The sequence below is a fragment of the Leguminivora glycinivorella genome, chromosome 2 (genome assembly GCF_023078275.1).
Source record: "Leguminivora glycinivorella isolate SPB_JAAS2020 chromosome 2, LegGlyc_1.1, whole genome shotgun sequence".
Lineage (NCBI taxonomy): Eukaryota > Metazoa > Arthropoda > Insecta > Lepidoptera > Tortricidae > Leguminivora > Leguminivora glycinivorella.
In genome coordinates, this window is record NC_062972.1 from 19,097,407 (window position 1) to 19,124,046 (window position 26,640).

At 38.0% G+C, this 26,640-nt stretch overlaps 1 protein-coding gene across 1 annotated transcript in view; it reads left to right on the forward strand.

Moving 5' to 3' along the window:
• The window catches only part of LOC125239887 (S phase cyclin A-associated protein in the endoplasmic reticulum), a 71,571-nt gene that overhangs the window by 34,800 nt on the left and 10,131 nt on the right, over positions 1 to 26,640 (forward strand). The window contains exons 16-17 of the mRNA XM_048147655.1: positions 19,634 to 19,763; positions 19,839 to 20,024. Of these exons, the coding sequence (XP_048003612.1) occupies positions 19,634 to 19,763; positions 19,839 to 20,024 (316 nt within the window). The remainder of the gene's footprint in view (positions 1 to 19,633; positions 19,764 to 19,838; positions 20,025 to 26,640) is intronic.

Here is a 26,640-nt window from a genome sequence, read left to right on the forward strand (position 1 = left end):
CCTGTTGTAGTGCAATGGGGTTTAAATATCAAAAAATATATAAAAGAAGAAACTGACTGACTGACTAACTGACATATCAACACACAGCCGAAACCGCTGGTCCTAGAGATTTCAAATTTGGCACATAGGTTCCTTATATAGCGTAGAGGAGCATTAAGAAAGGATTTTTCAAAATTCTCCTCTTAGGAAATAGGGGGTTCAAAGTTTGTATGGGGAAACTAGATTAGTTTGACTATTTTATTCGAAACTTCACAGGAGGATTCCTAAAGACATATGACTAAATACATGTTTCAGGTTTTTTGAAAATTTGACCCCTAAAGGGGTGCAAAGGGGTACAGTCAAAAACACAATATGGGTATCGTTTTTATGGTTTATCGGGTCGCTGATCACGATAAATACAACGATTATAAAATCTAATGAGGTGGAAAAGAAATTTTCTCCCCTGTTGTTGTGCAATGGGGTTAAAATATCCAAAATAGCCATAAGTATAGGTTTAGTTTTTAACTTTACTTCTGAATTTGTTTTTTATCATGCAGAAACGTCTGCGAGCGATATTACATAATTTTAAATTGAAGGAAAAATGGAAAAATTCACATTTCCGGCAGGACTCGAACCTGCGACCTCTGGCCTTGCCGGGGCCATCGCGCTTCCAACTGCGCCACGGAGGCAGGTTCGAGTCCTGCCGGAGGTGTGAATTTTTCCATTTTTCCTTCAATTTAAAATTAACTTTACTTCTGGTTCAAGATATTTCAAATTAACACGGAAGTTCCTTAGAGGAGCACTAAGAAAGGATTTTTCAAAGTTCACCTCCTAGCATGATAATTTGACAGGGGCAAGGACAGGGAAAGGGACATGGACAGGGACAGGGACAGGGACAGGGACAGGGACAGGGACAGGGACAGGGACAGGGACAGGGACAGGGACAGGGACAGGGACAGGGACAGGGACAGGGACAGGGACAGGGACAGGGACAGGGACAGGGACAGGGACAGGGACAGGGACAGGGACAGGGACAGGGACAGGGACAGGGACAGGGACAGGGACAGGGACAGGGACAGGGACAGGGACAGGGACAGGGACAGGGACAGGGACAGGGACAGGGGGACAGGGACAGGGACAGGGACAGGGACAGGGACAGGGACAGGGACAGGGACAGGGACAGGGACAGGGACAGGGACAGGGACAGGGACAGGGACAGGGACAGGGACAGGGACAGGGACAGGGTCAGGGACAGGGACAGGGACAGGGACAGGGACAGGGACGGAACGGGATAGGGTCAGGGATAGGGATAGGGATAGGGATAGGGATAGGGATAGGGATAGGGATAGGGGTAGGGGTAGGGGTAGGGGTAGGGATAGGGATAGGGATAGGGATAGGGATAGGGATAGGGATAGGGATAGGGATAGGGATAGGGATAGGGATAGGGATAGGGATATGGATCGGGATCGGGATCGGGATAGGGATAGGGATAGGGATAGGGATAGAAATAGGGATAGGGATAGGGATAGGGATAGGGATAGGGATAGGGATAGGGATAGGGATAGGGATAGGGATAGGGATAGGGATAGGGATAGGGATAGGGATAGGGGTAGGGATAGGGAAGGGATAGGGAAGGGATAGGGAAGGGATAGGGAAGGGATAGGGAAGGGATAGGGTAGGGATAGAAATAGGGATAGGAATAGGGGACGGGGACGGGCACAGGGATAGGGGAGGGACGGGAACAGGGACGGGACGGGGACGGGGACAAGGATAGAGATAGGGACGGGGATAAGAATAGGGATTGGGGTCGGAATAATCGGTCGGCAATCGATATCTAGGCAGTGTAAAATGCAGGTGGCTCAGTGGGAAGGGATTAAGTAGGCATCGGCGAGTATCCTGCATCCGTAATAACTATTACATTCAATGTGCTGTAAGAAGATCGTTGTTTGCTTGCCTTTTATATGTTTACGTTTGCAATAAGTATAAGAAAAATGGAAAAAATTGTAAGCGATAATGCAAGGAAGTACTTTTTACCCTACCGACCATAGCGTCGAGATACTGGCTATGTGGGTTGTATGAAGTTTCCCCAGTATAAATATTTATATAGGTAAAATACATACATATTCATACCTACTACCTACGCTGTGGTCGCTGTGTAACAATTCTACAATCATTGCAAGAATTTCTTTTAAAACAATAGTAATATTTGTAAGGTACAGTCAGCCAAAAAAGTGTTCTTATTGAAACGTTTACAAAAAATAAGATTTTCATTTGGATCCGTAGGTTTCTTCGAAGAGTCGAAAAGTGGTAAATCACTTTCTTGGCTGACCGTACAGCAAATAGATCAGTTACAATGCCCCCCCAGTCGAGAATTGCCCCGCTTTACCTTAATCGAAATAATCGCGGACAGATGTACCTACAAAGAAACCTACGGATCCAAATGAAAATCTTATTTTTTGGAAACGTTTCAATAAGAATACTTTTATTACGCGGGCGAAGCCGCGGGTAAAAGCTAGTAACCCATATTTATTTTAAAGTTGAAGTACAAGTACATACGACTAGTGACGCAAATTATTATAAGCGGCTTGAATTAATTTATTGAATCTCTTATAAATTGACCTCCCATTTGCCTACGACATTCACTCGGTAATTAGACAGCATGTCGCCGAACGACTCCGCCCACCGATTGCGAAATTAAAAAGTCGATGTAATTCTAAAATGAAAAGGACCCTGGCTATAATACGCCCCTGTGTTGGGTCCCGTTGGCAGCGGGCTGATGAGCGGTTGCGATCAACCGAATAAGTCCGTTTGCGCTTTTTAGACGGATAGTGTTAGTCGACTACATCTAGTGTTGTATGAGGCCATCGACAGTTACACCCAAAACAATACACCGTTAAGTTACACCTTGCGAAATAAAAGAAAATCTGTTCTGATAAATCGTAGCTCTAATACAAATTCTAATACCGTTAAAAAGGCAATGATCCTCCCAAACTCATACCTCGTCTGTGCGGAAAAAGAAGAGTTGGGAGCGGACTATAAGGAAACAATACATAATATAATTAATGATTCTTTTTCAGTATAGACTTAGTTCGGTTACCTACTTAGTTTTAGTTATGGGCATGCGTATTAACAAAATTTGCAAATACACCACGCTAGTCCCGCTGTCCCTGACAATGAGCCCACGCGTTGCCGCCAGTAATTTCAAGAGGACATTTTTAATTCATTAAAATGGCGGGGGTTCGATGATTATTTGATATTCCGAGTAAATATTTGTTTTTTATTAGCGCCGACGTTTGCCTCGCATCTGGACGTTTTGTGTGATCCGCTGTCGACTGCTGCTTTTTATTTTTTATTGGATCGTTGTCAAACGCATTTATGTTGCCTGGCTCTGAAAACCCGACATCTTCAGAGTTTGAAAACTTGAAAGGGTATCAAATGGACACTGTTTGGACATTGTGAAAAATATTTCTTCATGGGTGGTCATTTACGCCGCATAAATAGAGGTAGGTACAACTCAAGCATTAGCAAAGTGACCTTTAATCTTGTAAGATAATCCTCACGAAACCCGTAAACTTCATCGACGTTAAATTATCATATCTAAATGTAAAACACGGTGTCGTCGTCACGCAATAAACAAAAGCATGCGTCAGAATTAATATCAAGTCTTAACTATTCCTTAAATAATATTTATTTTATTCAATACGCTTAAAAGGGTCACCCCTACGCGTAGGGGTGCCCTCGCATTCAATTTGTGTTTTGTCAATGATGCGCGCTCGATTTAATGGCAGGTGACGTTTATCGCTTTGGCTCGCCCCTAGCAGTAGCACTGGGTAGTTTGGTACCTAGCTAATGTCACAATCCCTTACGCTTCGTATACGTTTGGTAGCTAACTATCCCTATCGCTCTTCTATAATGGCGCGACAGAGTCAGACTGAGTATCGATGGCCAAGTAGCGTCAACATATGTCACATCGGCTAGACAGGCTGCCAACTGTGTAGGGATGGCACATGTGATAAATGTGGGTGTTGTGTTACGAGATGTACACTGTTTGTTTTGAATATATCATTGTCTGTGACGTGTTATTTAGGTTAGTGTATTAAAATGTAATTTAGAACTTTTTGAAGTGGGGTGCGATTAGATTAGAAATGAATAAAATACAAGCTGTACAACAAAAAACTACATCACATCACTGTTTTTGCTACATTTTTAATTGCATGAATACTACAATACTTATAGTAAAATTTATACATATTAGTAAATTTGGAAAAACAAAAAAAAATAATTCGATCTTTTAGAAAGTAGTATTTACATACCTAGTTTAATCTTAGTACTCTACTTTTAATGTCACAATAACACATTTTATGCCTTTTCTACCCGAACATATGTGACGTTCATAACTTTATCACATAACAATACAATTCCCTTCCGGCTGATTACTTGCTCAATTCGCCTTAATGTAATTCATAACTCACCAAGTTAACTTTATTGGCAGTTAAAAGGAATTTCGCTTATGGTGTTCCTAAGTTTTAATAATGTTAATATTGTATACCTTCTACTGTTTCTCGTAATCTAGGATAGAATCATCCTAGGTCAGAATTTTCATAGCTATCTATCTACACAAGATTATAACATAATCTTATCCAATATGTGCCCAACACATATATTTTTTTTACCTATTTTTAGGGTTCCGTATTTAATACTAACTGGATGTAATATGTATTTCTTTTTTACAAAATTAATCATATATCATAACACATCTCTATGTCTGTCGCAACATAGGGTGCTATACGGTATACTTTGATGCTAACTGTACCTTCATGTAGCAAACCTTATAGAGCCTTAAGAGCCTAGTATGCTGAGTAGGTGTTGATGACTGGATTGATTAGTGTAATATTATTGTCCCCTGATATCCTACTTATTAATCTTATTACACGACCGGCTTTCAACTTAAAAAAATTTGATCTCATACAGCGCCATATGCGGGTAGTGGCTGTGAAATTGAATCAAAACACACTCTAGTGGAGAGACGTAATAAAAAGTGCATCGTTAATATACGACGGTCCATTTGGCCCGACGCTCCCCTTGATCGTGACGTCATATTTGCGAGCTTTATTCTGATTGATCATATATTTATGGCATGTGTTATTATAATGTTGCGCAGTGCTTATTACGCCGCAGATTTTTATGCGCCCATGCTGATAAGTTTATGAATTTATTCATTATTTGCTGAATTACATTTTAAAATGTTAAAAAATATTCCTAGTGTTGGGGTAATAGCTACTCTGTAAAGAGTCATTGCTTTTTTTTTTTAATGAATTTTGGTTGTCATCATGTGAATGCGATGAAATTCAAATACACATTTTAAAGTCCATGAAAGAGCATAAGCAGAAATAATTAATATTTAGTCCCATAAGTTACCTCCAAATCATCTAAATATTAGGCATATTCATAAATAGGGCTAACCTATGAACATTGAACTAATTCAATGCTAGAAAATTTATGTTGAACATTAATGTGAAACAGATGACCTACATTCCTTCATTCACGTGTTCCAAATTATCTAACACCCAAACCATTAGTATCAGTTTCCACACCAATTTAAATTTATTAGAATTAAAAAAAAAACCGTTACAATTTAGCCATCAAAATTGTCACGCGCCGAGTCGCGTGTCGTGACGGCTATCCTCCCGGGTAGGGACTTCGATCCCGACCAAAGTCCCCAGCGAGAAATATATCACTTTAAAACTGCCTACGATTTTGAGTCTTATCCTCAACGGCGTAAGGTTATTTCCCCGTAAAGCTGCGAGCTCCTCTTGGACTCGATGGAAATCCCTAGCGATGACAAAAACACGTGGCCTAACTTTACCCATGTTCCTCTGCAAAATGTGACCAAATTTTACTTAGGTATTATGAATTTGAGTTTTAAATACGTTGCATAGAGTTGGATATCAAATGTCTTTGTGTGTAAAATTTGCTATTCGTAGAACATTTAGATAAATACATTTATTTGGATTTGAGTCTTATTCATAAAATATAAAATCGAGTTTTCTATTGCTTCAAACTTTTGAAATAGTTTTGCGGTTGTTACAAATGGTGTAAGGATTTTATACGAATTGATTAAGATACAATTTTGAATAACCATTGGCTTTTCATTGGATCGGCCGATAGTGTTAATTTTGGCAATTATAGAGACACGCGTCTGATAATTGAGCCAATGTAAATTGTTGGTTTTCTGTAATTCTATTTGGGTTTTGAATTTAATTGCCTATATACTTGAGATGAGATGCACGTCACGTCTATCCAAGCCATCTCTTTTGTAGTTTAAGTTCTTGTTAACACTTCTCACAGAGTGATGTTCCATCTACAATTCTACATCTCTTAAATCCAGGGTGTTTTAATGCATAGTTTATGGTAAACGCACTGCACAACAACTGGGACTAAGAAAAGCGATAGGAAGATGTCCAGCTAAAAAAGTATCCTTATTAGTAAAAATAAAAAGAAAATCTTTTCATATGTATATTTTTTAAGGATTTATGCTGCTGATATCTTGTGGCTTACGATTCAATAACACATTAAAAATTTGAAAAAAAAAAGAATTCTAATTTCAAACATTAGAAGGGTGGACCCAAACGTCAGTTATATGTCATAATTATTTAATTCCACTGCGCAAAATTACCGTTATGGTCGCGTGCCACAAATGTGGTTTCTGTGTATACTCCAGGGACCGGGTTCGATTACCGGCCCTTGACGTGTCGTCATGGCACTGTCATGGGCATTGGAAGGGTAGAGCAACGCGTTTTGTGTAGTCTTGTCTATGATAGAGAAATAATATGCCTGATTGGGGAACAATGGAGAATTAAGTTTACAATCACTATTCTTTTGTTCTAACTTTTTGGGATTTTGGAAGTTCTAATAGAAGTGTTAGAACTTCCAAACTTGATTGTTTTTTAACTTTTTGCAAGTTTTTAGATATAAAAAAAAATAGGTACATACCGATATATTTTAGTTCTAATTTCTCTTTCTTTATAATTCGAAGCATGGAGAAAATAATTTGAATAATTTCCACAAGTGTACAAAATCTAAATTTCACAATTTAATCCCACCCGTTTGATTTACACCAAGTAATTCTTCTAAGTATGTATATCCTATCCTAAAATGTAGAGGAGATATCCTATTCATTATTTATGTAAGAAACACGTTGCTGCGCGTAGTTATAATATATCAATATATCAAATCAGGCCCCGTAGCCGAATGGCATTTCTATGACGCGAAACGAAAACGAAACGCCGCGAAAGGTAGTCTGGCTCTGTCACGCCCATACGCAAGAGCGATAGAGATAGATCTTTACGAGCGTTTCGTGAGCGTTGCCTGAGCGTTGGCACAAACGGCTACGCACGCAAATGTCATATATGTGATTCAGTATGAAAAGGATCATTTGTTATGAAAGTGTACAATGTACATGTACAACTACGATGCGCATTCACTCTTATCAGGTCCAAATCAGATGGTAATAATTTCACCCCCAATTGGGTGCAAATGCTGCGTCTCCCACGGCCAGGAGCGAACACCACCTGGTGGCTCGCACGGCTCTTACTCTGGTTGGGATTGACGAGGTGACAGATTTTACTGATTAGTTACTACCATGTGTTTTTATATGTTACTCGATAGCGTAAACGTCACGGAAAATGTTCATTGTATGGATAAAATGAACAGTACCACCGAGCGGTTATCTACTTACCTACTAGAATAAAGAGAAAGTACATTTTTCGTGGCGTTTACATAATCGAGTAGGTACGCTTAAGACTGAAAAAAAAACTCACATATTCAGCTAGAGCTTCTTTTATACACACGCCTAATTGAATAGTGATTAAAAAGTAACGAATTTGTTTTGGATTATTTTTTCAAAATACTTTAACAATTACTCAAAAAATTCCGTAGGATCGTAGAATTGTGTAGATTAGAGGCCCTATGTAAGTTCGAGGTGATTTAAGACAATCAAGAGCAACATAACTACTTACCTATAGCAAAGTGTCCAAAAAATGGCAAAGCAATGCTCATGCTTGTGTGTAATTCCGGCACCCACTTAAAAGCATTTGTCAAGGGTCCGGGAATCAAACCCAGGACCGCGTGAACGCCACCTGGACGGTCTCACAGCACTTAGCCGGGGCCCCTCCTGCAATCCGTGTAATTGTAGATACGGATGTCGCCTGTGAATTAGGGAATTCGGGGATGTATTTGTGAGATGCCTTAAAATGTTTGGTGAAGGCATTTACCACTTGTAAGACTTGTAAGAAGATTTCATAAAAAAAATTCGACCAGCTTGCAAACGTAGGCTTCTTTCGAAGGAGGATTTTAAGGACTATAGGATTATAATATTTGTAATATAGTACATTTTTTCGATTTATTCGTCTATACGTGACTTTGTTCGTTTTTAAGCTACTGGAAGAATAAGGGCCCATTTAGACGGTACGAGAACTCTCATACGAGTTTTATTACATTGCGGTATTTGGTAGCTGTGCAAAATTTTATGTAACCTCAACAGACCGCAATGTAACTAAAATCGCATGCGAGTTCGCACGCCGTCTAAATCAGGCCTAAATTATGTCGTACAATTTTTGATCCGTTTGATTTTTAATGACGCTGGTTTAAAAAATAACTGGAATACCTCTTACAATTTTGCATCCTGAGTAGTCATTGAGAGATGCTTTATCTTATCCAAAGGCTCCATTGTTACTAAGTATAGATGTAAAAAAAAGATATTCTTCTACTTTTAGGATCCGTTATCCAAAGGAATGATTGACTTTAATATTGATGGCACCACAGAATGCCACCGATATACATATATTAAATTAATACGACCGAATAATGAAGATTTTCACAGAAACATCCGCACGATATTCACTCCCAATCTCAGATTGCGTACTTCCCAAATCGGGCCCCAGAGGATTGAATTGTTATGTCTAAAATCCCGCCTTCCACGGCAGATTACAATCGTGTACCTAAATCACTCTGTAAAGCCACCACAGGCGCCCCGCGGAGCGCCCCGCCGTGCTGTTGTGCCCACACACTGCCCACCGTTTTATTTCCATTAGTAGGAAATGCGCACAAAGAGGCGGCATTGTGTTCTTTAGTGAAAACTAGCCATCACAATAATTACCTACCTACTGCTTTTTAATAATCATAATTTTATTAAAATTTTTGTTTGGCTTAAAATAAAATGCACCGCAGAAATCGCGAGAAGATGGTTTAGTTGGCATATTAGATCAGATTCAAAAAAACCGGCCAAGAGCGTGTCGGGCCACGCTCAGTGTAGGGTTCCGTAGTTTTCCGTATTTTTCTCAAAAACTACTGAACCTATCAAGTTCAAAACAATTTTCCTAGAAAGTATTTATAAAGTTCTACTTTTGTGATTTTTTTCATATTTTTTAAACATATGGTTCAAAAGTTAGAGGGGGGGGACGCACTTTTTTCCTTTAGGAGCGATTATTTCGGAAAATATTAATATTATCAAAAAACGATCTTAGTAAACCCTTATTCATTTTTGAATACCTATCCAACAATATATCACACGTTGGGGTTGGAATAAAAAAAAATATCAGCCCCCACTTTACATGTAGGGGGGTACCCTAATAAAACATTTTTTTCATTTTTTTATTTTTGCACTTTGTTGGCGTGATTGATATACATATTGGTACCAAATTTCAGCTTTCTAGTGCTAACAGTTACTGAGATTATCCGCGGACGGACGGACGGACGGACAGACAGACATGGCGAAACTATAAGGGTTCCTAGTTGACTACGGAACCCTAAAAAGGGTCTAGGTATAAAATAGTAGGACCTAATTGATGTTTGTATTTCATATGAATTCACAGTAATAATATACACACATAGATACATACATACATATAATCACGCCTGTATCCCATAAAGGGGTAGGCAGAGCACATGAACTACTAAGTTTCAGTGCCACTCTTGGCAAAAAGGGGTTGAAAGAAATCCAAATTGTGACATTGCAGTGACAGGTTGCCAGCCTCTCGCCTACGCCACAATTTAACCCATAGCCCACAGTCGACTTCTACGACACCCACGGGAAGAAAGGGGGTGGTGAAATTCTTAACCCGTCACAACACGGGGTAATATACACATGCAACTCAAATAGTAATACCGTAACACCTATGTTTAACTGTTTGGTAGATAAAATCGAATAATAACGAAATAATTCCTATAAAATCGTAATGACCCATGCAGGGCAACGAGGTACTCTCGTTCAGTTACATTTGAAGTTTGCACACATACTCTCTCTCTCTCTCTCTCTCTCTCTCTCTCTCTCTCTCTCTCTCTCTCTCTCTCTCTCTAATATTATATAAGAATAAAAGCGTGTTCAGAGAATTTTGATCTCGTAACTGTGTAGATATAACTGAACGCGACTGTACAAAAAAAAATGATTGAGTCAGATATACTCGTGATCCCGACTGGATGCCTCGTCGCGCCACCCGCTGTGCTGTTCGGCCACCGCACTGCCCATTGGCTGTGGCCGATTATGTTATGATTATTGTATAAAGTTATCAACATATTATAATGTGTAGGTATACTCGTAGAAGGTACAAGATTCGAATACGTAGTTACTTTATACATATATGTATGCCTAGCATAAAACAACCCGATCTCTTATAGGCATGACTCACAGATAGTTATTTATTTATTGTGTTTCTTTCAAAATCTGTTTCTTCATTAAGAAATTTTTGGCAAATTTTTTTTCTATCATTTTATTAAACATGTGTCATCGTCCACGGCAAAGACAGACGTTATGCAGAAAAAATGTTCGGTCATTAGGTACTCGCGGATCTTGAAATCTTAATAAATTGAAATGAGTCAAACCAACCAAATTTAGACACCATACCTATAGGTACTTATTAGTATGTTAGGTACTAACTTACGCCTGTTGATTTACAGCTCTGAAAATAATAAATTCTAAATAAACACCGTATTTAAGACAACACTCACATAAGTGTAATGTAATTTGAACATGACAATAAAAGTTATAACAAAAATGTTCAACCACCTAATGCAATGCGTAATCCGAGCCATACCAAGCACGTAATACGATAATTCTATTTTTTATGCAATAATCGAATCGGACAATCGAAAACAATCCTAAACATCGCGATAATCGGACGTCTAAGCTTTCGCGACAACCGTGAATAGGGTACTTTAGAGGGGTTGGATAGAGATGGACTTACGATGACTTACATGGATCAGAGGGAGAGGGATGCTAAGTGCATCGACAGATTGGCGCGCACATGTCGTGTTGCGATGCTCTTTTTTGCCAAGTTTATAGGGTGGGATATATCGATGTTTTTTTGGTATCGCTTAATATAAAAAAATACTTGATTTTCAATTAATCATTACTATAATGTAGTTTGCGTAAAATATAAAAATAATGACAGTATATAATAAAAAAAAATTTTTTGTTCTTTAAACTCTCAGTTGTGTTATGCTATCCATTTGCTGTTTATTGATAGGTTATTTACTAGTATGCCATAAAATCCGTATGTGCAGTGAGCAACTGTATATATCATTTAGAAACATATTTTTTTAGAATTCGATATTCATTTTATCGATAATATTTGGAAAACCTCCCTATCTAAACTGAGAGCGTAAGTGAAAGGGAAGCCTCGGGCGAACTGCAGCACTTGTTTGTGCGATTTAATTTCATTTATCAACGAATTACTTACTGAGAGAGAATTACTTAGCTGGATTACCCCGCCCTCCTCTGCACTATGTAAATATGGCGCTTTTGATCCGTACTCTGAATGAATTTTTAGGTGTTTATTAAGGCGATGCTGATTACGAGAAAGTCTAGTTATTAATCCATCCATACTATCCATCCATCCATACTAATATAATATTATAAATGCGAAAGTAACTCTGTCTGTCTGTCTGTCTGTCTGTCTGTCTGTCTGTCTGTCTGTCTGTCTGTCTGTTACGCTTTCCCGCTTAAACCACGCAACCGATTTTGATGAAATTTGGAACAGACAATCTTTAAACCCTGAGACAGAACATAGGCTACTTTTTATTTCGAAAAAAAGGGATGAAGGGGTTGAAAAAGAGGTTGAAAGTTTGTATGGGATTTCTTATATTTTAGCACTTGATAAGAAATCATTAAACATATATTTAAAGTCACATACAGGTCAAACGCGATTAATTAACATTATTTTTACCTTTAAAATAAACATGGTGGGAATTAAACATTAACTAAAAGCGGGTAGATTACATTTATTTGTCTACCCCGAACATTTATATAAATTAATATCGGGTAGTTTTGTGTTGTTTACATCTCCGGTGACATTTTGCTGGGACGTCTGTCTTCCGCGACCACGGCCAGTGCAACCTGGCCTAAACGTTGGGAAAAAAGGTAAAAATAATGTTAATTAATCGCGTTCGACCTGCATGTGACTTTAAATATGTGTACAAAGCGCGAGAACTTAAAGTGTTATATCATTAAACATCTTGATAAGGGATAGGGATAGGGATAGGGATAGCGATAGGGATAGAAATAGGGATAGCGATAGGGATAGGGATAGCGATAGGGATAGCGATAGCGATAGCGTTAGCGATAGCGACAGCGATAGCGATAGCGATACGGATACGGATACGGATAATATGGGTATCGTTAGAGGGATACGGATAATCGGTCGGCGGTCTCTTACAATCAATGTGCTCTAAGACGATCGTTGTTTGCTTGCTTGAAGATTACGTTTGCGATAAGTATAAGCAAAATGTAAAAAATTGTAAGGGATAATTGAAAAAAGTACTTTTTACCCACCGATCATAGTGTCGAAATACGCGCTATGTGGGATGTTTATAAAGGTTTCCCCAGCGTATATAGAATTACCTACGCTGTGGTCTATCTGTAATATTTCTACAATCATTGCAAGCAAAAGTATTATGTGCAATCGAAATAATCGCAGATAAATATACCTACAGAGAAACCTAAGGATCCAAATGAAAATCTTAATGAATACTTTTATTACGCGGGCGAAGCCGCGGGTAAAAGCTAGTAAAACTATATGTTTTGAATTAAACACATGTATCTTCCATATCTAAAATAATGTAAATGAATGTGTTTGTCTTTCTACAAGACTTGTACACTCTCATTTCAGTTAACAATTCTTTCCTATTCTTGATAAGAGAATGTATCTACATATTTAAAGAAAATTATTGTTTATATAGTATAGGTTTTTTATGAATTAAAACGTAAGTAAACATCAAACGCAATAACACTATTCTATTTATTCTGTTTTTCAATCAACTGCAAGCCCTCCCGTCCGAAGTAATCCAAGGGCTTGAATTTGTTTAAAATACATTTGCATATTTATTTGCGTACATTAAAATGCAATATAGTTGATGTCTCCAGGGCCGGATTAAGGGTAGAGCGAGTGGAGCGGCCGCTCTAGGCGCCACATGGTAAGGGGGCGCCAAAATCGAGAATGTGGAAAAATCCATACAAAAAATTATACGTGGCGTGGGCGCGCACATATCACAAAATGGCGAGAGGAGTCGGAAATGAATCCACCTATTGAAAATCTAGATTTGTAATTCAGATTAAGTGGAAAGTTGCACCACATTGCCATTCATAAGGGCGCTGATGCTAGGGCGCCGTAAAAGGAGGATTCTAGCCCTTGACGAACCACGTTGTTGTGCGGCGAACGCGGCAAATGCAAAAAGATGAGTCTACCCGATAGTCCAAAGCGGAGTTCCTCATAAAGCTAAAGGCGCAAAACGTCCCAGAGAGGCGCAATTTTGTGAGTCATAGCAGATGGTGAGCGAATTTCAAAGCACTCGGATCACTTAGTGGCAAAATACCGAAATGGGCATCCCGACGGTGACGATCGAGTCCGCAGTTAATCTCTTAATTAACTCTTAGTATTATAAAAATAATAGTGATGGCGAAATATAAGTCCTAAAAGTCGGGAACATAGGCGCCTTGTGAAGTCAAAATACCCCAAAATATGTCAAAGACCGCAGCTCTGCAGACGATAAAAGCTTGAAAGTTCGCGGATTCCCCGCTGGCGGGGAATAATTAATGAGTCAATAGGAAAAAGAAATCGCGCTCGCTTCGCTAGCGCTTACTATTTATAATTATCTTCTCTTTTAGTTAGAACAAATTCCGAATCTGCTTTCTTGCCTGACTTGGCCACTACAGTGCTCCATTTTGCTTGTTATTTCACACAAACTATACTAGGGTGCGACTACGAAAGTTCAATCATTTGTCCCTTTCGCACTCTGTATGATGAAATCCATAAATTCGGTATTGCGTTAATCTTCAAATTACAGCATTACTATGAAAAAAATTTCGCGCTCGCTACGCTCGCGATTTATTTTCCTACGTAGTGAAACTTCTTCCCAAGGGCGCCGAAACTCAAACTCGCTCTACCCTGATCGAGTGCACGGGCCGGCGCTGGATGTCTCAATATAACGTTAGGGAGTTCTGCCTAAAAATGTTCAACTACGTAAGAGCCCATGTCAGGAACTTACTATTAGGGGTTTCGTCATCTTACTATTAGGGGTTTCGTCATTTTAGAAGAGTAGTTTTTACGCGTGTATGATTTTATGACCATTTATGGCGTTTAGTTTATGGGTTAAACATTTGTTGCCTTTAGTCATGTATGGTGCATATGGTTATTAGAATTTGACAGTTGTAGCGTGTGCGAAATGGTATAAGTACTATGTTTATGTATATTTAAAAAAAAAAACTATGTTTGTCATTATATTTTTATCCCATCTTATTAGAAATTGTTTTTCCATCTCGCTTTAATATTTAAATAGGAAAGTTACATTTGGAGTTAGACATCACTGGTATGTTTCGACCTTAGATCAAATTAAATTATCTTCTCATAGAAAATATTTTATTTGTATTTTTTAAGTAGTCTCACTACTATTATACTATAAACATTAAATAAATGTCATATACAAAGAAAATTTGACCAATTATTTAATGTTTCGACCTAACATCCAAGTTAATATGCTTAAATTTACAAAGTATCTAAACGAAAAATGCTGACAAAAAGTATATAAAATGTATTTATGGAATTTATGTATGCAATGTAAGTAGTTATTATTTATTACCAAAGCAAAAATACGTATTCCATTAGAAGAAGCATAATAAGCCATGACGACCGGTCTGGCGCAGTCGGTAGTGACCCTGCCTGCTACGCCGCGGTCCCGGGTTCGAATCCCGGTAAGGGCATTTATTTGTGTGATGAGCACAGATATTTGTTCCTGAGTCATGGATGTTTTCTATGTATATAAGCATGTATATATTATATATATCGTTGTCTGAGTACCCACAACACAAGCCTTCTTGAGCTTACCGTGGGCCTCAGTCAATCTGTGTAAGAATGTCCTATAATATTAAAAAAAAAAAAAAAAAAAAAAAAAAAAAAAAAAAAAAAAAAAGCCTTCATGATAATCATGATACATCAAACATTTATAGAAATTGAGTATCACAAAAATAAATGCCCAGAGTGCATAAAATAAAACAACATTCAAATACGAAATTGAAAAAGGAAATGTTAAATCAGAGCTCGCTGAAATTAAAATTATTTCACTCAAGACGAAATTAACATACCTTACTTTTAAGATGCCACAACAATTTAACTGTTTAACCAATTTAGCCTGGTCTCCTCTCGCTGAGAAATAGGGATGTAAATGTTCTTGATGCTATGGAGTTCGAGTACGTAGAAGGATCTTGTTAATTTGGGCGTTTTAGTCTTCAAAGAGTATCAAACACGACACAATGTCGTTAATGGGAAAGCATACTTCACGTTGAAAGGCGCCGAAAAGCGCATGCGCTCGTTTATCTATCTGAAATTAAGGGGAACATTTTAAATGCAACTTGAGTGCTCGAGTCTCAGTGTTGCCATGTGTTGTGTGCTTTCTTCAAAGTTGTAATAAAAAAAAATGGATAAATACCTACTTACAAAATATTATCATTAATCTTATAAAATAAACCTTATAGACTATGAGTTTTCTGACAAACCATTAAAACAAAACTTTCCTCCGTGAATAATCACATTTTATAAAAAATACGCCCTGTTCGTTCATACATTTGGCACTTAATACGTAATCGGTACAAAATAAGTATAGTGTTTGGAATGTCTTATATCAAATTAATATTTGATTCGCCATTATCTAAAATATTTAAATAGTGGCACTGGCAACCCTAAAAAAAATATAGATGCGCGGGCGCCGCTCGTAAGCTCGCGTTCCATTAGCGCGTTTGAATTTAGACCGCGCCGTGATTGGCTCTCGTGAATCATTATGACATTCTACAGTATAAGGTCACATGTTCATGTTAACTAACAAGATATGGGACTATTCGATTAACTCGGCAGCAATGGCGCCAAAATACAGGATGGCAAGTAGGTAGATTAAAAAAAAAAGTTATTTCAGGGAAAGATATTTTTTTATACCTATACTTTGTACTTATTTCTCCTTCGTTTAATGCGAAGTACAATAACTAGGTAGGTACCTACTGCTCTGATGCATGTTGTTTTTTTTAATCTAAGGGCAAGGAAATTAATGCTAAAAATTTATGCTTACTTTTCTCTATAAGCTGTGTACACAAAGTGTTGAAAAATGTTACTACAGTCTACCTATGGGCTAAAATCAATAAAAATACACTAACTGGTGTGCCTCTTATAACAACTATCTGTAAATTTTCGTACAACCTGTATACAGAGTGGGGCCTGTAACAAAGGCGAATAATTGAACTCTAGGCTATTCTCCTTATACTGATCAACATTTGTTCGGCGACTTTTAAAAATAACTTGTATTTTGATTTTTATCACCCTTCAAAGTTTTTTCTAAGAGGTAATGTATTGCGAATTCTGTTAAGTCTAAAGTGTGATAGACAACGTCAATGACGACAATAATGGCGTACATTGAAGCTAATATTTATTTTGTATGAAAAATTAAAAATTTTAAGACTTCATAATTTTTAAAAGTCACTGAACAAATGTTGATCAGTATAAGGAGAATAGCCTACAGTTCAATTCTTCGCCTTTGTTACAGGCCCCACTCTGTATAATCCTCAAGATGTGTTGGATGGCACGCGTACTGTCCTGACATGAGGTTACCCACAAACAAGCGTGCAAAACGACGGCTATTCAAATCTTCCGGCGCGGGCGCAGCTGTTCGGACCGAGTAAAATATATGGCTTTGTGGGAAATCAAGACAAGGAAAATATTGACGTGATATGATATTAATGTTATGCTTTTTGGGTTGAGGGTCCGTATGAGAGAATGCAAAAACGAGTTCTTAGGTAATTTATTGCTTTTAGTGGCTATATAATTTATTACTAAAAACAAAGGTATTATGTACCTATATACAATTAACGCAGTACAGTTTGCTTAAAAACAAATCAGCCATAAGGGCCCATAAGTGCCATAACTTAGAAATATATCTGTCGCTGCGGAAATGGCGAAAACAAATTTATAAGGGATATGATCGAATCACGCAGGATGTCAAAATGGCGCAAAATTGTATCATTTCTCTAGAAATTTTCAGTTATTTGACCATTTTCTGACTCTGTCCAGTGAAATCACAAAATCGGTCAATAAACGCTTTGTCATTTCACTAGATTTGTTTAGGTACCTATTTCATAAAATCTCTGAACCACGATAGTAAGTTCACGAAATGAACTCAAAAAGTCAACTTATACATGTATGAAGCTATTATATCTTGTAAGTACTGTGTTGTTGATAAGTTACTTGAAAACTCTAATAAATCCGGAATAATTTTATCGAACACTTTGTTCTTGTTGAAATTCCTTTCGATATCCACGTCTGAAAGGCAGGAGTCCCCGATAACGCCGACCGTAATTTAGTCCGTGTTGTACTAAAATGACCTTTACCAAGCACCGAATATTTAAGATTAGTTTATCTTAACCCGTCACCGAAACTCGGACCTCCGGTTCAACCAAATTCTCGAAACGCGTGATATAAACTTACATTGTGAGGATTTAAAATCGAATGTTCTTTGTTTTATCTGCTTGAAAACATTGGTGAAGTTTGGGTGACGAATCAGACGCCAGCATTTTCGAATTCCAAATTTGAATTGTTCACGTTCCAATGGCGCCACATTTTTGTTTTGTTTTTTGTCTGCATTTATAGTTGGCCACGTAGGAAAAATGAAAATAAAAAAATAAAAAAACTAGTAAAGCTTACCCATGCAACTGCATGAACAGTCTCCATTATCAAAATTAACTATTCTGATAATGGAGATTGACATTCGTCAAATTCATCCCGTATATTGAATCTTTATTAGGAAGCGAGAATTAACATAGACTAGTTTTTACAAGAACTTCGATTTAACCTTCCAACTCAGGCGATAAACTAGTCGTTATTGAGTCATGCTTTAAACACCAAAAAAATATTCAGTTCGATAATATTTGCAATTAGACGTTCGCATTAATTTGATGCAAGAAAGATGAATTATTGGAAAAACTTTGAGTTTTCCCCAAGTTTCATAATATTTTATACTGATGTGCAAACAATCAGACCAGCAATTTAAAAAAAGCTATGCGATGTAAGCATCTTCAACCCCGATCCAATTATAATTTGTGCCAATATTTGCCAATTGTACAAGTACAGTCAACACAATTAAAACAGGCTATAAAGTACGTTCGTTCGTTCAAAAGAAGACCTTAAATTAAAAGGGTTTGCTGTCGATATTTTAAAAATAGAAATGATCACGGTCTGTGAACTGTATGATTAAATCCTTATACGAGAAGGCATACCTAAGGAGATTTGCGATCGTCTTGTAAATATTATTTTTAAAGAAGTAGCTATCTGATTATGTTGACGATGTTTTGTACGGTAGATATATCAGTTGATATTTACCATTCGATTTCGTCACTTCACATCGTGTTCTGAAAAACCATTTAATATTGATATAATTAGGATTCGTGGTCTTAAAAATATATATACCACGGCTTTAGAATCTAATTTTAAGTTAGATTTGTTTGTATGTATCTCCCACATTTTTTACGTGGAAGGAAGAACACATTTTTATCACAATAATTCTTTAGGTAGGTGTCTAAAACAAACCAACACGATTTAAAATTTACATATAATAACGGGTTGTTGATGTTCATTTGTCCCCCGGCCAAGCTTACCGCAGAGTTGTCCGCAACGAAAACAACGCTGTTTACTTTCCATTCTGGATTTGTGTGGCGTACACTAAAGGTGCCCTATACCTACGTGGTATAAGGAGATCGTGTTAGAATTATTTACATTATATGCTATTTATGAGCATGGCCTGTAATTACATAGACAATCGTCTAAAAGTTATGACATTCACATCTTACATGTATTATGAGTCTTATTTACTCATTATAATTTTAAATAATGAGCAGGGAAGCACATGATGCCCGTGACAGTCAGTATCTTGTCCGCTAGACGACGAACCGTTCTGATCTAATGAATATAGTTAGAAAAGGACGGGTATTCTAGCGAGATAATTTGCGGCTATCATGGTGGATGACGCTTGATCTTTTGATATAATATCCTAGAGTAAAACATTGCCGCCGGGATATAATAGTCGATGGTATTTATAGTAGAACAAATGATAACTCATATCTTTGTTGCAGCTACCTTTGCTTGAGCGGTGTGGCTCGGCCAGACACCGTGGAAGAGGTCCGCGACGGGCTGCACACGCTGCTCACCGTCTGCTGCATGCTGTGCAAGCCACGCGTGGAGGACGTCAACAATATTAACAATGTAAGTACTTACTGCTTATACCATAGGGTTAAAATTTTGCTTATCAAAATTTTAATGGAATCCTTTCTTATACAGAGTCCGGAGCGCTTGGCGGCGGCTCAATCTCTACACGTAGCCCTGGGAAGAGGCTTGTGCGGGGCGCGCGCCGATTTCTGCGCGCTGTTTAGTGGCGCGGAAGTGGTGGCTCGAGATTTCGTGCGCGCCGCCAGAACCGGCCACTTGCTGCGGGTCATGGCAGAGTTGGATCATCAGCTGGTGCAGGTCAGTGCCATGTGTAGTCTACAGTGGCTTAGCTCTCGGACGATACGTGGCGATACGGTGGTGGTTATAATTACTTCTTGCGCTTGCATCAGCTAGTGCAAGTGATTCGTTGGATAACAATGTGTAGGTAGACGCTTTGGCCTGCAGGGTTCTAAAGAAGGCAGCGATGCCAGCGGCGGTGCCTCAATAGTAATTCATAATTCATTTATTGCATTTGTAATCATGTGTTATACAAGGTCTTACAATAGGCTATTTACAGCAAAAGATCACATGAACCCTGTTAGGGTATGCATCAATATACTTACTTAACTAAAACTAAAACTATAATTATTTATATAAAATAACATGCATTTTAAGCAACATTACACGGACATGTAGTGGCAAAGTACATTGTGCAACAAGGGGAGGAAGTTGAATATTACTAACGAGAGTAAGTTAAATATTACTAACGATTTAAAGACTCGAGTTAGTAATATTCATACTTCCCGAGTTACACACAATGTTTTTTATCACACTTGCATTATAAAAAATATGCAAAAAGGTAAAAAAGATTTCAATACAGTACTAGAAATAGGGAGAACGATTTTTCTATAACTCACGCTCCGCCTGCGTGCAATAGCACATTTAGTGTGCGAGTGTGATGAAAAAAATATTTCTTATATAGCTTTGTGCCTTTTGGCTTCAATATGACGCACACAAATATATACGTATGTCACAGATATCCCTAAATAATGTGTACCTAATTTACCATCGATGTCGAGATATACTGACAGTGTGTGTATTTGCGGTAGCACAACGGTAACAGCACCGAGCTTCAGCGTCACACAGATAAAAACCCAACGTATGCAGCTCGCATCAGCCGACCGGTCCTTAATTAACGCCGTATCATTGACGTGTTTGCGCAGCAAACAGCGCTACCGTGCCGAGACAGACCAAATAATCGAACTGACGCTGATTGTACCGGCCACAAATAAAAACGTAATAATTAGCGGAGTGTAAACGTGCGGACTAAAACGTACTTAATAAGACCGCTGGCTATTTACTAATCACCAATTCCATTGTTGAAGACTGACCAGTGTAAGAGCGATCACTGTCGATACGTCAGAAATATACGCAATTAAAATAATTTGCGATAAATCCGGTTGTACATGATTTAACATTTTGAGTATAATTAAATGCGTGAAAGTTTTAAATGATACGGCGATTACGGCGAAAGAGTATTTTCACACTGCCCGATATGATATTGGATGTCGGATAGGACCACAAGGAACTTCAAAATATCAATTACTTTTTTATGTTTCCTTGCGATACCAAACATTGATAATATTGTAATCGGTTTATATCAAGTTTATGTACAGTCGTATTTCTATTATCAAGAGTACGAGGTCAGATATTTTCAAGTACCACGGCAGCTTCGATTGATGGCGACTTTATGCAATATTTGTTGCCGATCACTCATTTCATCATTCATTATTCAGTGCACTAAGCTACCGATTAAACACATACAAATACAAACCGATAGCGTATTGGAAAAATCTCGTACAGTCAGCAAACTAATTTGCGCCGTGATTGGCTTAACAAAGTTACCGCTCGGGAGTCGATCAATTTAAAACAGAGTAGCAAGGAGCCAATTTATATCGACTGCCCTAGTGCTGGGCGATGTCTCACGTTTTTTATTTCAATCGGTTTTACGAAATGTAGTTCTATTAGGTGATGATTGTATTATTAAAGGTGATAAATTAGTAATTTGTTCACATGGTTTTCACAAAAATGAGTATTTTCTTTAAGCGAACTGTACTAAATACATTATGTGTTGCCATAGTTTTGCATTGGGCATTAGACAAAGATTTTCGATTGTAGCTTGATAATTTAGCTACCTAATAGATAATAAGAGTGGTAACTGAAATCCGTAGCGAACGAAAGGCACTGTCACTGTGATACCTACTAATCCGGAAGAGTGAAAGAGACTCACAAAGCGAAAGCGATCGTCTCCTTGGCTAGGCTGACTGGCCTCCTTGACTGCTACCATAAGAACTCTATAGGTAATCTTTAGGTTTTAATTAGATAGACGAATCCATGAGTTTATCCTAGCACCAAAATTCTTGTTTACGACGACCACGAAGATGAGCAAAATAAACATAAAATACACGGAAACATCAGTCTGTACTTAGCTACCGTCCCCATCCCTAAAGTTTGCACAGACTACCGCAAACATATTACCGCTCGCTGCTCTGTTTGCGAAACCGGACCTTCCTCAAATACGCTGCACGTTTTTACGGAGCCGACTGTATCGAAAGGGATTGGATGTACGAGTCACAAGTGGGCTTTTGTACTGGGGTACTGGCAATCTATAAAGTGCGAAAGGTTTTTCTTTTAGCCTACAGTACGAGTCTGCATGAACGTTAGATTTTTCAATCTGCGGTACACATGGACGTTTTCAAACGGACGTTGCATTCGTAAATGCACGACCTAGTGTTGGTTAAACGAAGTTGGTTGATACGTGTACACCGCTAAATATTTAACAGGATCTTCCTTATAATCGATAAGCTGTAAAGAGTGTAAAGGTTTACCAATAAACACAAAGTTTTGGAGCCAATGACGCCAGAACATTAGTTTAGTAGTTGTGAAGTTGGTCCTCCATTAGAGAAATGTAATTTTTTTTTTGGAAAACGTGGTTAATCAATAGTCAATTGGAGGCAAACATTTTTTCAGTATATCGCATTTACTCGTATTTCCGGACGTTTATTGTGGATAAGATGTCAATGCCTTCTTTTGTTATATCTGCGTCAGTTAAGTAACTTCTTCAGTGACGATCTTCTTTGAGCTTTTCTGCATAAAACACATATCCACATGAGGCACCCCTCTCGGGTGGCCATCTTTATTTCCCTCGCAAACAGCAGTGCCCTCTGCTGTGTTTGATCAGTATTATTGTCTGTGGTAATTGTTTGTTTATGCGTTTGCAGCGTGTGTCTGTGGTAAGGTAATGAGATATGAGGGGCGCTTGAAGTTACTGACTTAGAGTATCATTTCACCGGTCAAACGTGTTTCTATTCATAACTTAATTTAATATTTACAATTAAAAACAACAACAGCAAAATTCAATACATACAATACAATCATCCCCTGTACTAGGTACCTATTTCACAGTTTCTATCTGTCACACAATACAAAATTATTTAATTCTCAAATTGACACAGTATATTCTTTCTATATCGCCATATCGATTGTTGAGCTTTTACTGGCAAGATCCGAATGGATTATCTAAGCGAGTACTGACTATAGATACAAACAATATCAATCCGTAATCCCACAGTTGTCACATCCGATCACACTGCTCTATCCACCGTGTGTCGATTTGTTCAATAGACACGCGACATAGTTTCATAAAAGAGCAGCGTTCATGCGAATGATAATTGGCCACTCTCAACAAAGAAGACATTATTTTAAATAACGAATGTTATGAAATCATATATGTACGAGTATGGAATACAATTCTTGAGCCTAAAACTCCCGGCGAACGCTATGATACTTGAAGCCAATCCATTAGGCCGGTATCGATTGCGATGGCCGAGCCGCGGTGGGTACGCCCATTGTACCTACCTACTGCCTACTTAGTGGCTAGCTGTAGATATATCTACCGTGCTTGTTGAACGATGTTCTAAGCAAAGTCTAAAATAGAGGTTTGAAGGAAATTCACAGGCTTTCGGGTTTGTCAAAGGTTTCGGCTCCCCTTTGGTCTACATTGATATACAGTTGCACATATGTAGTTAAGTTAGTGTGAAGTTGCCTGAGGTTTACATACTTAAGGATCGTAAACTAACTACTATACGAAACATATAATCTTTGCTCGTGTTGCTAATGTTGCTATTTAACCGCAAAGTGTTTAGAACGAATGACTTTCTCAATTCTCTGTGACGGTCAATTACATCAAGCGTTAAGGTGGCTCGCCTAGGTTACCCGAAGCTCAGGCTGCGTTAGATGGCGTTAATCTGCAAATTACCAGTCTTATTTTTTTTGTGGAGTCGTACAGGCATTTATATACTTTCAATTATGCTTCGCGAACATTTAATATTAAAATTGACGTATTACAACAAACATTCAACTTCTCATTGTAACGTTAATCCCCTTAATGTAGATAAATTTACTATTTTACACTATTTTTAAGTACCACTCACACATACAAACAGTGTTTTTGTATCCCTTCTAGTCGATAATTTCACGCGGCGACAGCTTGTTTAAATAGCCTTGCGGTAAATACGTGCCATCGCATGATTTGCATGGAAGTACTGGGTTCGAATCCAGGACTTTTTCTCTTTTTTTAATACTACGTCGGTGGCAAACAAGCATATGGTCCGCCTGATGGAAAGCGGTCACCGTAACCTATGGACGCCTGCAACTCAAAGAGTGTCGCATGCGCGTTGCCGCCCCATTAGAAACTTGTACACTCCCCTTTGCTGCGTGTGCACAGCAAAAGGAGTGTACAAGTTCAAAGGAGGGTTTGGGTTGCCGACGACTCAAAGGACAATAGACGGAACAAATTAGTTCCGTAAGTCCTCCCGTCGTCAGCACCCCGCACCCTCGTTGAGCTCTGGCAGCCTTACTCACCGGCAGAAACACAACACTATGAGACACTATTTTTTGTTTTATTATTATACATAAATGTACGAGTATATGTACTCGTACAGTAGTTACTGAGCGTTTTCCACAAAAAAGATAAAAAACTTATTCTCTTACATGGTAATAATTTTTGGGTTCGTCGAACTCAGAATTTCTAACATAATTATCCTAATCTGATATTTTAAAAAAATCCAAAAAGTATAGATAAATTTTAGTTTCTAAACTACGATTCGCATGATTTTTTTTTCTAATTGTTTATTTTCGATGGAGCAAGGGTATTCAAATCGCTTTTGAAATCTTAAATTAGTAGGTAAATGAAAATGCAATAGTTAACTGAGTAACGTTATGCTTAAAAACTCAAGTGGACTTTTTTTATCTAAGTAGTAATTTCGATAAAATATTATATTTAGCGAGGGTATTAAAAGTTGTGTTTTATATCTCAACTTAATAAATAGAAAATCAAAATGACAATAAAAAAATCAATATGGTCTCTAAGATAAAATTGATACCTTCGGTTCTCCATTCTTGCTCGGTCAATAAAAAATACGAAATTTATATCCAAAAAAATACAAAAAGTTTATAGAATCCTGGGAATCGAACGCACCTTCACGGCGTGACAGACGACTGTACACCAACGACGCCATTACATAACACGCTGTTCCCGACGAAATTGGGCTATACATATATAATTATTTAAATATAAATAATAATGTCAAATCCATACTAATATTACAAATGGGAAAGGGTGTGTGTCTGTTTGTTTGTCCGTCTTTCACGGCAAAACCGGAGCGACGAATTGACGTGATTATTTAAGGGGATTTAGTTGAAGGGATGGAGAGTGACATAGGCTACTTTTTGTCTCTTTCTTACGCGAGCGAAGCCGCGGTCAAAAGCTAGTTTATTATAAATGGGAAAAGCTGGTTACTCTATAATCTGAAGTGGAAGAATTCGTTGTTTCACCAAAGATAATGTGTGTTTGTTTGTTTGTCCGTCTTTCACGGCCAAACGGAGCGACGGATTGACATGTTTTTTAAGTGGAGATAGTTGAAGGGATGGAGAGTGACATATGCTACTTTTGTCTCTTTCTAACGCAAGCGAAGCCGCGGGCAAAAGCTAGTACAGCATGGGAAGCATGGTCGCGCGATAGACGATAAAATATCAGGCTGTCCCTATCCCACTTACAGATAGTGCGATAGGGACGGCCTGCTATTTTATCGTCTATCGCGCGACCATGCTTCCCGTGCAGCACTACGGGTAGCATGGTCGCGCGATAGACGATAAAATATCAGGCCGTCCCTGTCGCACTATTAGTAAGTGCGATTATAGGGACGGCCAGATGTTTTATCATTTATCGCGCGACCATAATTGCCTGCCTGGACCAGATTATATTGATGATAATTTGATGATAATTATTATTTGTAACCATTTAGTTAATATTGTCTTCAGTTACCGCGATAGTTACTCATGAAATAAAAACTATATGAAAACGGATTAAATCGCGTATAATGAGTTTAAAATTCATCCCGATGTTTCGAACACTTTACAGCGTTCGTGGTCAACGGGTGACTGAGGAAAAATTACAATGTGCAAAAGCTACCCATATTCTTGCTATTATATTCTTGTATAGGTATAACCATTTAGTTGTTGAAGAAAAACATTCACACGACAATAACATAGGTCATCCAGCTCAGTAAATGCAATACATTACTAATACTATGCCAACACTATGACCTATGTATAATGTATTATACCAGACGTGTAATATTTTATTTTATCAACAAAGGCATAATAAAGGCTTGTATTGTATTTTTGTATGAAAATAAAAAATAGGAAAGCAATATAGTAATAGTCAAATATTCCATTTAAAAAATATAAAAAAAAAACCAAAAAAAATTCAAATGATTAAAAAAAACTGCGGGATGGAACTCAGGATCTCCTGCTTCATAATCGGTGCATTTGACCAAGACGCCATTTCGATTTACATTAGCAGTGCCGAAAT